The 15,067-nt window shown below is 43.6% G+C and overlaps 1 protein-coding gene across 2 annotated transcripts in view; it reads left to right on the forward strand.

The window, feature by feature from the left end:
- LOC129816680 (glypican-6-like) overlaps positions 1 to 15,067 on the forward strand; it is a 199,401-nt gene that overhangs the window by 81,953 nt on the left and 102,381 nt on the right. For both annotated transcript variants that reach the window (XM_055871447.1, XM_055871448.1), the window contains exon 3: positions 7,955 to 8,346. In XM_055871447.1, the coding sequence (XP_055727422.1) occupies positions 7,955 to 8,346 (392 nt within the window). The remainder of the gene's footprint in view (positions 1 to 7,954; positions 8,347 to 15,067) is intronic.

A 15,067-nucleotide genomic window follows, 5' to 3' on the forward strand; every position in this document is an offset into this window, starting at 1 on the left:
CATTCACCACAAACACGGTCCTCAAGGGTTTCTACCTTCACCACAAACACAGTTCTTATTGGTTTCTACCTTCACCACAAACACAGTCGTTATTGGTTTCTACCTTCACCACAAACACGGTCCTCAAGGGTTTCTACCTTTACCACAAACACAGTCCTTATTGGTTTCTACCTTCACCACAAGCACGGTCCTCAAGGGTTTCTACCTTTACCACAAACACAGTCCTTATTGGTTTCTACCTTCACCACAAACACGGTCCTCAAGGGTTTCTACCTTCACCACAAACACAGTCCTCATGGGTTTCTACCTTCACCACAAACACGGTCCTCAAGGGTTTCTACCTTTACCACAAACACAGTCGTTATTGGTTTCTACCTTCACCAAAAACACAGTCCTCAAGTGTTTCTACCTTCACCACAAACACAGTCCTCAAGGGTTTCTACTTTCACCACAAACACAGTCCTCAAGGGTTTTTACCTTCACCACAAACACGGTCCTCATGGGTTTCTACCTTCACCACAAACACGGTCCTCAAGGGTTTCTACCTTTCCCACAAACACAGTCCTTATTGGTTTCTACCTTCACCACAAACACGGTCCTCAAGGGTTTCTACTTTCACCACAAACACAGTCCTCAAGGGTTTTTACCTTCACCACAAACACGGTCCTCATGGGTTTCTACCTTCACCACAAACACGGTCCTCAAGGGTTTCTACCTTTCCCACAAACACAGTCCTTATTGGTTTCTACCTTCACCACAAACACGGTCCTCAAGGGTTTCTACCTTCACCACAAACACAGTCCTCATGGGTTTCTACCTTCACCACAAACACGGTCCTCAAGGGTTTCTACCTTTACCACAAACACAGTCCTTATTGGTTTCTACCTTCACCACAAACACGGTCCTCAAGGGTTTCTACCTTTACCACAAACACGGTCCTCAAGGGTTTCTACCTTTACCACAAACACAGTCCTTATTGGTTTCTACCTTCACCACAAACACAGTCCTTATTGGTTTCTACCTTCACCACAAACACAGTCCTCATGGGTTTCTACCTTCACCACAAACACGGTCCTCAAGGGTTTCTACCTTTACCACAAACACAGTCCTTATTGGTTTCTACCTTCACCACAAACACGGTCCTCAAGGGTTTCTACCTTCACCACAAACACAGTCCTCATGGGTTTCTACCTTCACCACAAACACGGTCCTCAAGGGTTTCTACCTTTACCACAAACACAGTCCTTATTGGTTTCTACCTTCACCACAAACACGGTCCTCAAGGGTTTCTACCTTTACCACAAACACGGTCCTCAAGGGTTTCTACCTTTACCACAAACACAGTTCTCATGGGTTTCTACCTTCACCACAAACACAGTTCTCATGGGTTTCTACCTTCACCACAAACACAGTCCTCATGGGTTTCTACCTTCACCACAAACACAGTTCTCATGGGTTTCTACCTTCACCACAAACACAGTCCTCAAGGGTTTCTACCTTCACCACAAACACAGTCGTTATTGGTTTCTACCTTCACCACAAACACGGTCCTCAAGGGTTTCTACCTTTACCACAAACACAGTCCTTATTGGTTTCTACCTTCACCACAAACACGGTCCTCAAGGGTTTCTACCTTTACCACAAACACAGTCCTCAAGGGTTTCTACCTTCACCACAAACACAGTCCTCAAGGGTTTCTACCTTCACCACAAACACAGTCCTCAAGGGTTTCTACCTTCACCACAAACACAGTCCTCATGGGTTTCTACCTTCACCACAAACACAGTCCTCATGGGTTTCTACCTTCACCACAAACACAGTCCTCATGGGTTTCTACCTTCACCACAAACACGGTCCTCATGGGTTTCTACTTTCACCACAAACACAGTCCTTATTGGTTTCTACCTTCACCACAAACACGGTCCTCAAGGGTTTCTACCTTCACCACAAACACAGTCCTTATTGGTTTCTACCTTCACCACAAACACAGTCCTTATTGGTTTCTACCTTCACCACAAACACAGTCCTTATTGGTTTCTACATTCACCACAAACACGGTCCTCAAGGGTTTCTACCTTCACCACAAACACAGTCCTTATTGGTTTCTACCTTCACCACAAACACAGTCCTTATTGGTTTCTACCTTCACCACAAACACAGTCCTTTTTGGTTTCTACATTCACCACAAACACAGTCCTTATTGGTTTCTACCTTCACCACAAACACGGTCCTCAAGGGTTTCTACCTTTACCACAAACACAGTCCTTATTGGTTTCTACATTCACCACAAACACGGTCCTCAAGGGTTTCTACCTTCACCACAAACACAGTCCTTATTGGCTTCTACCTTCACCACAAACACAGTCCTCATGGGTTTCTACCTTCACCACAAACACAGTTCTCATGGGTTTCTACCTTCACCACAAACACAGTCCTCATGGGTTTCTACCTTCACCACAAACACAGTTCTCATGGGTTTCGACCTTCACCACAGACACAGTCCTCAAGGGTTTCTACCTTCACCACAAACACAGTCGTTATTGGTTTCTACCTTCACCACAAACACAGTCCTCAAGGGTTTCTACCTTTACCACAAACACAGTCCTTATTGGTTTCTACCTTCACCACAAACACAGTCCTCAAGGGTTTCTACCTTCACCACAAACACAGTCCTCAAGGGTTTCTACCTTCACCACAAACACAGTCCTCATGGGTTTCTACCTTCACCACAAACACAGTCCTCATGGGTTTCTACCTTCACCACAAACACAGTCCTCATGGGTTTCTAACTTCACCACAAACACAGTCCTCATGGGTTTCTACCTTCACCACAAACACAGTCCTCATGGGTTTCTACCTTCACCACAAACACAGTCCTCATGGGTTTCTACCTTCACCACAAACACAGTCCTCATGGGTTTCTACTTTCACCACAAACACTGTCCTTATTGGTTTCTACCTTCACCACAAACACAGTCCTTATTGGTTTCTACCTTCACCACAAACATAGTCCTTATTGGTTTCTACCTTCACCACAAACACGGTCCTTATTGGTTTCTACCTTCACCACAATCACAGTCCTCATTGGTTTCTACCTTCACCACAAACACAGTCCTCATTGGTTTCTACCTTCACCACAAACACAGTCCTCATTGGTTTCTACCTTCACCACAAACACAGTTCTCATGGGTTTCTACCTTCACCACAAACACAGTCCTCAAGGGTTTCTACCTTCACCACAATCACAGTCCTCATGGGTTTCTAACTTCACCACAAACATAGTCCTCATGGGTTTCTACCTTCACCACAAACACAGTCCTCATGGGTTTCTACCTTCACCACAAACACAGTCCTCATGGGTTTCTACCTTCACCACAAACACAGTCCTCATGGGTTTCTACCTTCACCACAAACACAGTCCTCATGGGTTTCTACTTTCACCACAAACACAGTCCTTATTGGTTTCTACCTTCACCACAAACACAGTCCTCATTGGTTTCTACCTTCACCACAAACAAAGTCCTCATTGGTTTCTACCTTCACCACAAACACAGTCCTCATTGGTTTCTACCTTCACCACAAACACAGTCCTCATGGGTTTCTTAATTTTTCACAAAGTTGTTCTGGCATTCTAGTTGTTCTGGTTATGTTATTCTAGTTGTTCTGGTTGTTTTGTTATTCTAGTTCTGGTTGTTTTGTTATTCTAGTTGTTCTGGCATTCTAGTATTCTGGTTCTGGAATTCTAGTATTCTGGTTGTTATTCTAGCTCTGGCATTGTAGTTGTTCTGCTATTCTGGTTGTTCTGGTATTCTAGTTGTTCTGGTATTCTGGTTGTTCTGGTATTCTAGTTGTTCTGGTATTCTGGTTGTTCTGGTATTTTAGTTGTTCTGGTTGTTCTGGTATTCGGGTTGTTCTGGTTGTTCTGGTTATGTTACTCTAGTTGTTCTGGTATTCTAGTTGTTCTGGTTGTTCTGGTTATGTTATTCTAGTTGTTCTGGTATTCTGTTTTTTCTGGTATTCTAGTTGTTCTGGTGGTTCTGGTATTCGGGTTAAGTTAGTCTAGTTGTTCTGGCATTCTGGTTGTTCTAGTGTTCTGGTTGTTCTAGTGTTCTGGTTGTTCTGGTTGTTCTGGTATTCTAGTTGTTCTGGTATTCTAGTTGTTCTGGTATTTAGGTTCTTCTGGTATTTGGGTTGGCCTGGTTGTTCTGGTATTCAGGTTGTTCTGGTTTTCTGGTTGTTCTGCTATTCCAGTTGTTTTGGTATTCTAGTTGTTCGGGTTGTTCTGAATATTCTTGGTGTCCACCAGGGTCTAGTTGTTCTGGTATTCGGGTTGTTCTGGTATTCGGGTTGTTCTGGTATTCGGGTTGTTCTGGTATTCGGGTTGTTCTGGTATTTTAGTTGTTCTGGTTGTTCTGGTATTCTAGTTGTTCTGGTATTCTGGTTATGTTAGTCTAGTTGTTCTGGCATTCTAGTTGTTCTGGTGGTTCTGGTATTCTAGTTGTTCTGGTATTCTGGTTGTTCTGGCATTCTAGTTGTTCTGGTTGTTATGTTATTCTAGTTGTTCTGGTATTCTAGTTGTTCTGGTATTCTAGTTGTTCTGGTATTCTGGTTGTTCTGGCATTCTAGTTGTTCTGGTTGTTATGTTATTCTAGTTGTTCTGGTATTCTAGTTGTTCTGGTTGTTCTGGTTATGTTATTCTAGTTGTTCTGGTATTCTGCTTGTTCTGGTATTCTGTTTTTTCTGGTATTCTAGTTGTTCTGGTGGTTCTGGTATTCGGGTTAAGTTAGTCTAGTTGTTCTGGCATTCTGGTTGTTCTAGTGTTCTGGTTGTTCTAGTGTTCTGGTTGTTCTGGTTGTTCTGGTATTCTAGTTGTTCTGGTATTCTAGTTGTTCTGGTATTTAGGTTCTTCTGGTATTCGGGTTGGCCTGGTTGTTCTGGTATTCAGATTGTTCTGGTTTTCTGGTTGTTCTGCTATTCCAGTTGTTTTGGTATTCTAGTTGTTCGGGTTGTTCTGAATATTCTTGGTGTCCACCAGGGTCTAGTTGTTCTGGTATTCGGGTTGTTCTGGTATTCGGGTTGTTCTGGTATTCTAGTTGTTCTGGTATTCTAGTTGTTCTGGTATTTTAGTTGTTCTGGTTGTTCTGGTATTCTAGTTGTTCTGGTATTCTGGTTATGTTAGTCTAGTTGTTCTGGCATTCTAGTTGTTCTGGTGGTTCTGGTATTCTAGTTGTTCTGGTATTCTGGTTGTTCTGGCATTCTAGTTGTTCTGGTTGTTATGTTATTCTAGTTGTTCTGGTATTCTAGTTGTTTTGGTATTGTAGTTGTTCTGGTATTCTGGTTGTTCTGGTATTTTAGTTGTTCTGGTATTCGGGTTGTTCTGGTATTCTAGTTGTTCTGGTATTCTGGTTGTTCTGGTATTTTAGTTGTTTTGGTTGTTCTGGTATTCGGGTCGTTCTGGTTGTTCTGGTTATGTTATTCTAGTTGTTCTGGTATTCTGCTTGTTCTGGTATTCTGTTTTTTCTGGTATTCTAGTTGTTCTGGTGGTTCTGGTATTCGGGTTAAGTTAGTCTAGTTGTTCTGGCATTCTGGTTGTTCTGGTGTTGTAGTTGTTCTGGTTGTTCTGGTATTCTAGTTGTTCTGGTATTCTAGTTGTTCAGGTATTTAGGTTCTTCTGGTATTCGGGTTGTTCTGGTTGTTCTGGTATTCAGGTTGTTCTGGTATTCAGGTTGTTCTGGTATTCCAGTTGTTTTGGTATTCTAGTTGTTCGGGTTGTTCTGAATATTCTAGGTGTTCAGGTATTCTGGTTGTTCTGGTGGTCTAGTTGTTCTGGTATTCGGGTTGTTCTGGTATTCTAGTTGTTCTGGTATTTTAGTTGTTCTGGTTGTTCTGGTATTCTAGTTGTTCTGGTGTTCTGGTATTCTGGTTATGTTAGTCTAGTTGTTCTGGCATTCTAGTTGTTCTGGTGGTTCTGGTATTCTAGTTGTTCTGGTATTCTGGTTGTTCTGGCATTCTAGTTGTTCTGGTTGTTATGGTATTCTAGTTGTTCTGGCATTCTAGTTGTTCTGGTTATGTTATTCTTGTTGTTCTAGTTGCTCTGGCCTTCGGGTTGTTCTGCTCTTCTGGTTGTTCTGGTATTTTAGTTGTTCTGGTATTCGGGTTGTTCTGGGATTCTAGTTGTTCTGGGATTCTGTTTTTTTCTGGGATTCTAGTTGTTCTGGTGGTTCTGGTATTCTAGTTATTCTGGTTGTTCTGGTATTCTGGTTATGTTAGTCTAGTTGTTCTGGTATTCTGTTTTTTTCTGGGATTCTAGTTGTTCTGGTGGTTCTGGTATTCTAGTTGTTCTGGTTGTTCAGGTATTCTGGTTGTTCTGTTATTATAGTTGTTCTGGTATTCTAGTTGTTCTGGTTGTTCTGGTATTTAGGTTGTTCTGGTATTCAGGTTGTTCTGGTTGTTCTGATATTCAGGTTGTTCATGTATTCTGGTTGTTCTAGTATTCTAGTTGTTCATGTATTCTGGTTGTTCTGGTATTCTAGTTGTTCATGTATTCTGGTTGTTCTGGTATTCTAGTTGTTCATGTATTCTGGTTGTTCTGGTATTTAGGTTGTTCTGGTATTCGGGTTGTTCTGGTTGTTCTGATATTCAGGTTGTTCATGTATTCTGGTTGTTCATGTATTCAGGTTGTTCATGTATTCTGGTTGTTCATGTATTCTGGTTGTTCATGTATTCTGGTTGTTCTGGTATTCTAGTTGTTCTGGTATTCTAGTTGTTCATGTATTCTGTTTGTTCTGGTATTCTAGTTGTTCATGTATTCTAGTTGTTCATGTATTCTAGTTGTTCTGGTATTCTGGTTGTTCATGTATTCTGGTTGTTCATGTATTCTAGTTATTCATGTAATCTGGTTGTTCTGGTATTCAGGTTGTTCATGTATTCAGGTTGTTCTGGTATTTAGGTTGTTCTGGTATTCAGGTTGTTCTGGTATTCTAGTTGTTCATGTAGTCTGGTTGTTCTGATATTCTGGTTGTTCATGTACTCTGGTTGTTCTGGTATTCTAGTTGTTCATGTATTCTGGTTGTTCTGGTATTTAGGTTGTGCTGGTATTCTAGTTCTTCGGGTTGTTCAGGTATTCTAGTTGTTCTGGTATTCTAGTTCTTCGGGTTGTTCAGGTATTCTAGTTGTTCTGAATATTCTGGTTGCTCAGGTATTCTGGTTGTTCAGGTATTCTGGTTGTTCTGGTATTTCAGTTGTTCTGATATTCTTGATATCAACAGCAAATGCTATTAATTCCCAAAACCACGCTATCTGGGAAAATACATTGTGTCTTTTCACCACTAAAGAAATAGTTACAAGTAAATATAGCAATTTGCATGCGACAATCTTTTCATTTATCACACATGGCAGTATTGAATGTATGAATATACAAACCTCTACTGCAAAGTCACACTGCCAACTCCACTGCATTTCTACAAATCAACGTGAGCAAAACAGATTCTTATTGCTGTTATTGCTGAAGCAGTATGTACAGTAGCAAGTCCAAGTATGCTTGAATAGGGCCAGCCTATAGAGAGTGACTGGCAGGATAGGATTACTAATCATTAACACTTCTGAAGTCTAGAGGAGAATACGAAGATGGGTAGTATTGGTGTGAATAAACACTCAGTGTTAACCTGAAAATGTCTGTCTGTTCTCCGTTTAATTTTAGCAACAGTGTAATGCAAAAACCTCATGGAAGTATGCCAATCTTAGACCCAGACACCCTTCATCTATGAAAGACAAACTGGTGTACGGTGTCTTTACATTGTAAAGAATACAAATGTTAACTCAAGTCAATAGGTATCTCATTATAATAGCATGCCTATCTTAACAGCATCAGAGTGATTGTATTTGAAGACAGATGTAGGCCTACATAGGCTATAATGAACAATATTTTAATTGTCTCCTATTCCTCTTGACCCAGAGTTCTTCCTGGAGTTGTTGGAGAACACGGAGAAGTCTTTGAACGAGATGTTCGTGCGGACCTACGGAAAGCCGTACATGCAGAACTCGGAGGTGTTCCAGAACCTGTTTGCCGAGCTGAAACGCTACTACACGGGAGGCAACGTGAACCTGGAGGAGATGCTCAACGACTTCTGGTCGCGGCTGCTGGAGCGCATGTTCACGCTGCTCAACTCCCAGTATGTCATCACTGAGGACTATCTGGAGTGCATCAGTAAGTACACGGACCAGCTCAAGCCCTTTGGAGACGTACCCAAGAAGCTCAAGGCTCAGGTTACCAGGGCTTTCATCGTGGCACGCACTTTCGTCCAGGGCCTCTCGGTCGGTAGAGAGGTGGCCAGCAGGGTGTCCAAGGTAAGCCCTCGTCTCTGCCATTCATAAGCAAACTGAGTTTAGTGGTTTTAGTTTCGGCTAATTTGCTGCTATTGTGCAGCAGCGGATGATGGTCATTTTAATAAGGAATATATATACCACTTGCCCAATGGGCATTTCCCCCTGAAACCTTTCACCCAATTTGATCATGTAAAATGAATGTCATAGATTTATATGAATGTCATAGATTTCCCCAGAATTGAACAATTGACTGATTTTGTTGGATCCATCATTATCACATATCAATATTATATTTCAAAAGCTCATAGATCATAAAACTGAGTATTTTGTTGGTGTTTGGGGCTGGAATGGATTGTGCTGCTGGAGAGAGAAGTACAACATAATACAAGAGTGTATCCAACACATTCTTTAACAAGCAAGGTCTCTGTTTTGCTTTTTGGCTTTTCTTTTCTCCCAGGAGATCGCCCACAGGCTGGTATTTCCATCATACATTCTTCTGACTGACTTCCCACTGCCTTCCCACCACTACCATCTCTTTGTATGGGCCTATGGGCTGTTGGGTTAAGGCTCAGGGCTGCCTTTTCAAGGATTCTATAATGACCTCTGGTGAGGCCTCCCATTGTTCAGGAGGAATTCTCAAGCATGGGTAGACTATCTGGCTCCAAGCTATGGGGATATATATATTTTTTTTGGTATGGATGTTTGTATCTCGATCACACAATATTTTTTAAGTCTATACCGTCCCCATTAATCTTGCTGTAAGTATTCTGTTTGATGTAATGTTAATGCAGCAAGCTGCTTTTGCTGTATATCATTGCCTTGGGAGTGTGTAGTTTCGATCTTATGCAAAGGAAGATTTAAAGGCATAGCAAGAGATGTATGCTTGACATTGGCTCCACTCAACAACAACAGCTGTTTTCTAGATGGCTTGTTTTCAGTTAATATCAGGGATGGAAAAAGTACCCAATTGTCATACTTGAGTAAAAGTAGAGATACCTTAATAGAAAGTTACTCAAATAAATGTGGAAGTCAGCCAGTAAAATACTACTTAAGTAAAAGTATTTGGTTTTAAATATACTTAAGTATCAAAAGTAGAAGTAAAAGTATAAATCATTTAAAATTCCTTATATTAAGCAAAGCAGACTGCACCATTTTCTTGTTTTTAAAATGTCCGGATAGAAAGGGGCACACTCCAACACTCAGACATTACTACAGATAGCCAGGGGCACACTCCAACACTCAGACATTACTTACAGATAGCCAGGGTCACACTCCAACACTCAGACATTACTACAGATAGCCAGGAGCACACTCCAACACTCAGACATTACTTACAGATAGCCAGGGGCACACTCCAACACTCAGACATTATTACAGATAGCCAGGGTCACACTCCAACACTCAGACATCATTTACAGATAGCCAGGGGCACACCCCAACACTCAGACATCATTACAGATAGACAGGGGCACATTCCATCACTCAGACATTACTACAGATAGACAGGGGCACATTCCATCACTCAGACATTACTACAGATTGCCAGGGGCACACTCCAACACTCAGACATTATTACAGATAGCCAGGGGCACACTCCAAAACTCAGACATTATTACAGATAGCCAGGGGCACACTCCAACACTCAGACATTATTGCAGATAGTCAGGGGCACACTCCAACACTCAGACATTATTACAGATAGCCAGGGGCACACTCCAACACTCAGACATTATTACAGATAGCCAGGGGCACACTCCAACACTCAGACATTACTACAGATAGCCAGGGGCACACTCCAACACTCAGACATTATTACAGATAGCCAGGGTCACACTCCAACACTCAGACATTATTACAGATAGCCAGGGGCACACTCCAACACTCAGACATTATTACAGATAGTCAGGGTCACACTCCAACACTCAGACATTATTACAGATAGCCAGGGGCACACTCCAACACTCAGACATTACTACAGATAGCCAGGGGCACACTCCAACACTCAGACATTACTACAGATAGCCAGGGGCACACTCCAACACTCAGACATCATTTACAGATAGCCAGGGGCACATTCCATCACTCAGACATTACTACAGATAGACAGGGGCACATTCCATCACTCAGACATTACTACAGATAGCCAGGGGCACACTCCAACACTCAGACATTATTACAGATAGCCAGGGGCACACTCCAACACTCAGACATTATTACAGATAGACAGGGGCACATTCCATCACTCAGACATTACTACAGATAGACAGGGGCACATTCCATCACTCAGACATTACTACAGATAGCCAGGGGCACACTCCAACACTCAGACATTATTACAGATAGACAGGGGCACATTCCATCACTCAGACATTACTACAGATAGCCAGGGGCACACTCCAACACTCAGACATTATGTACAGATAGCCAGGGGAACACTCCAACACTCAGACATTACTACAGATAGCCAGGGACACACTCCAACACTCAGACATTACTACAGATAGCCAGGGGCACACTCCAACACTCAGACATTATTACAGATAGACAGGGGCACACTCCAACACTCAGACATTATTACAGATAGCCAGGGGCACACTCCAACACTCAGACATTACTACAGATAGCCAGGGTCACACTCCAACACTCAGACATTACTACATATAGCCAGGGGCACACTCCAACACTTAGACATTACTACAGATAGCCAGGGGCACACTCCAACACTCAGACATCATTTACAGATAGCCAGGGGCACACCCCAACACTCAGACATCATTACAGATAGACAGGGGCACATTCCATCACTCAGACATTACTACAGATAGACAGGGGCACATTCCATCACTCAGACATTACTACAGATAGCCAGGGGCACACTCCAACACTCAGACATTATTACAGATAGCCAGGGGCACACTCCAACACTCAGACATCATTACAGATAGCCAGGGGCACACTCCAACACTCAGACATTATTACAGATAGCCAGGGGCACACTCCAAAACTCATACATTATTACAGATAGCCAGGGGTACACTCCAACACTCAGACATTATTACAGATAGCCTGGAACACACTCCAACACTCAGTCATTATTACAGATAGCCAGGGGCACACTCCAACACTCAGACATTATTACAGATAGCCAGGGGTACACTCCAACACTCAGACCATTATTACAGATAGCCAAGAACACACTCCAACACTCAGTCATTATTACAGATAGCCAGGGGCACACTCCAACACTCAGACATTACTACAGATAGCCCTGGGCACACTCCAACACTCAGACATTATTACAGATAGCCCCGGGCACACTCCAACACTCAGACATTACTACAGATAGCCCTGGGCACACTCCAACACTCAGACATTATTACAGATAGCCAGGGGCACACTCCAACACTCAGACATTACTACAGATAGCCAGGGGCACACTCCAACACCCAGACATTACTACAGATAGCCAGGGGCACACTCCAACACTCAGACATTACTACAGATAGCCAGGGGCACACTCCAACACTCAGACATTACTACAGATAGCCAGGGGCACACTCCAACACTCAGACATCATTTACAGATAGCCAGGGGCACACCACAACACTCAGACATCATTACAGATAGACAGGGGCACATTCCATCACTCAGACATTACTACAGATAGCCAGGGGCACACTCTAACACTCAGACATTATTACAGATAGTCAGGGGCACACTCCAACACCCAGACATTATTACAGATAGACAGGGGCACATTCCATCACTCAGACATTACTACAGATAGACAGGGGCACATTCCATCACTCAGACATTACTACAGATAGCCAGGGGCACACTCCAACACTCAGACATTATTACAGATAGACAGGGGCACATTCCATCACTCAGACATTACTACAGATAGCCAGGGCACACTCCAACACTCAGACATTATGTACAGATAGCCAGGGGAACACTCCAACACTCAGACATCTCTACAGATAGCCAGGGACACACTCCAACACTCAGACATTACTACAGATAGCCAGGGGCACACTCCAACACTCAGACATTATTACAGATAGCCAGGGGCACACTCCAACACTCAGACATCATTACAGATAGCCAGGGGCACACTCCAACACTCAGACATTATTACAGATAGCCAGGGGCACACTCCAACACTCATACATTATTACAGATAGCCAGGGGTACACTCCAACACTCAGACATTATTACAGATAGCCTGGAACACACTCCAACACTCAGTCATTATTACAGATAGCCAGGGGCACACTCCAACACTCAGACATTATTACAGATAGCCAGGGGTACACTCCAACACTCAGACCATTATTACAGATAGCCAAGAACACACTCCAACACTCAGTCATTATTACAGATAGCCAGGGGCACACTCCAACACTCAGACATTACTACAGATAGCCCTGGGCACACTCCAACACTCAGACATTATTACAGATAGCCAGGGGCACACTCCAACACTCAGACATTATTACAGATAGCCCCGGGCACAATCCAACACTCAGACATTACTACAGATAGCCCTGGGCACACTCCAACACTCAGACATTACTACAGATAGCCCTGGGCACACTCCAACACTCAGACATTATTACAGATAGCCAGGGGCACACTCCAACACTCAGACATTACTACAGATAGCCAGGGGCACACTCCAACACCCAGACATTACTACAGATAGCCAGGGGCACACTCCAACACTCAGACATTACTACAGATAGCCAGGGGCACACTCCAACACTCAGACATTACTACAGATAGCTAGGGGCACACTCCAACACTCAGACATCATTTACAGATAGCCAGGGGCACACCACAACACTCAGACATCATTACAGATAGACAGGGGCACATTCCATCACTCAGACATTACTACAGATAGACAGGGGCACATTCCATCACTCAGACATTACTACAGATAGCCAGGGGCACACTCCAACACTCAGACATTATTACAGATAGTCAGGGGCACACTCCAACACCCAGACATTACTACAGATAGACAGGGGCACATTCCATCACTCAGACATTACTACAGATAGACAGGGGCACATTCCATCACTCAGACATTACTACAGATAGCCAGGGGCACACTCCAACACTCAGACATTATTACAGATAGACAGGGGCACATTCCATCACTCAGACATTACTACAGATAGCCAGGGCACACTCCAACACTCAGACATTACTACAGATAGCCCTGGGCACACTCCAACACTCAGACATTACTACAGATAGCCCTGGGCACACTCCAACACTCAGACATTATTACAGATAGCCAGGGGCACACTCCAACACTCAGACATTACTACAGATAGCCAGGGGCACACTCCAACACCCAGACATTACTACAGATAGCCAGGGGCACACTCCAACACTCAGACATTACTACAGATAGCCAGGGGCACACTCCAACACTCAGACATTACTACAGATAGCTAGGGGCACACTCCAACACTCAGACATCATTTACAGATAGCCAGGGGCACACCACAACACTCAGACATCATTACAGATAGACAGGGGCACATTCCATCACTCAGACATTACTACAGATAGACAGGGGCACATTCCATCACTCAGACATTACTACAGATAGCCAGGGGCACACTCCAACACTCAGACATTATTACAGATAGTCAGGGGCACACTCCAACACCCAGACATTATTACAGATAGACAGGGGCACATTCCATCACTCAGACATTACTACAGATAGACAGGGGCACATTCCATCACTCAGACATTACTACAGATAGCCAGGGGCACACTCCAACACTCAGACATTATTACAGATAGACAGGGGCACATTCCATCACTCAGACATTACTACAGATAGCCAGGGCACACTCCAACACTCAGACATTACTACAGATAGCCCTGGGCACACTCCAACACTCAGACATTATTACAGATAGCCAGGGGCACACTCCAACACTCAGACATTATGTACAGATAGCCAGGGGAACACTCCAACACTCAGACATCTCTACAGATAGCCAGGGACACACTCCAACACTCAGACATTACTACAGATAGCCAGGGGCACACTCCAACACTCAGACATTACTACAGATAGCCCTGGGCACACTCCAACACTCAGACATTATTACAGATAGCCAGGGGCACACTCCAACACTCAGACATTATTACAGATAGCCCCGGGCACACTCCAACACTCAGACATTACTACAGATAGCCCTGGGCACACTCCAACACTCAGACATTATTACAGATAGCCAGGGGCACACTCCAACACTCAGACATTACTACAGATAGCCAGGGGCACACTCCAACACTCAGACATTACTACAGATAGCCAGGGGCACACTCCAACACTTAGACATTAATCCAGATTGCCAGGGGCACACTCCAACACTCAGACATTATTACAGATAGACAGGGGCACATTCCATCACTCAGACATTACTACAGATAGCCAAGGGCACACTCCAACACTTAGACATTATTACAGATAGCCAGGGGCACACTCCAACACTCAGACATTATTGCAGATAGCCAGGGGCACACTCCAACACTCAGACATTATTACAGATAGCCAGGGGCACACTCCAACACTCAGACATTACTACAGATAGCCAGGGGCACACTCCAACACTCAGACATTACCACAGATAGCCAGGGGCACACTCCAACACTCAGACATCATTTACAGATAGCCAGGGGCACACCACAACACTAAGACATCATT

The sequence above is a fragment of the Salvelinus fontinalis genome, chromosome 19 (genome assembly GCF_029448725.1).
Source record: "Salvelinus fontinalis isolate EN_2023a chromosome 19, ASM2944872v1, whole genome shotgun sequence".
NCBI classification, from domain to species: domain Eukaryota; kingdom Metazoa; phylum Chordata; class Actinopteri; order Salmoniformes; family Salmonidae; genus Salvelinus; species Salvelinus fontinalis.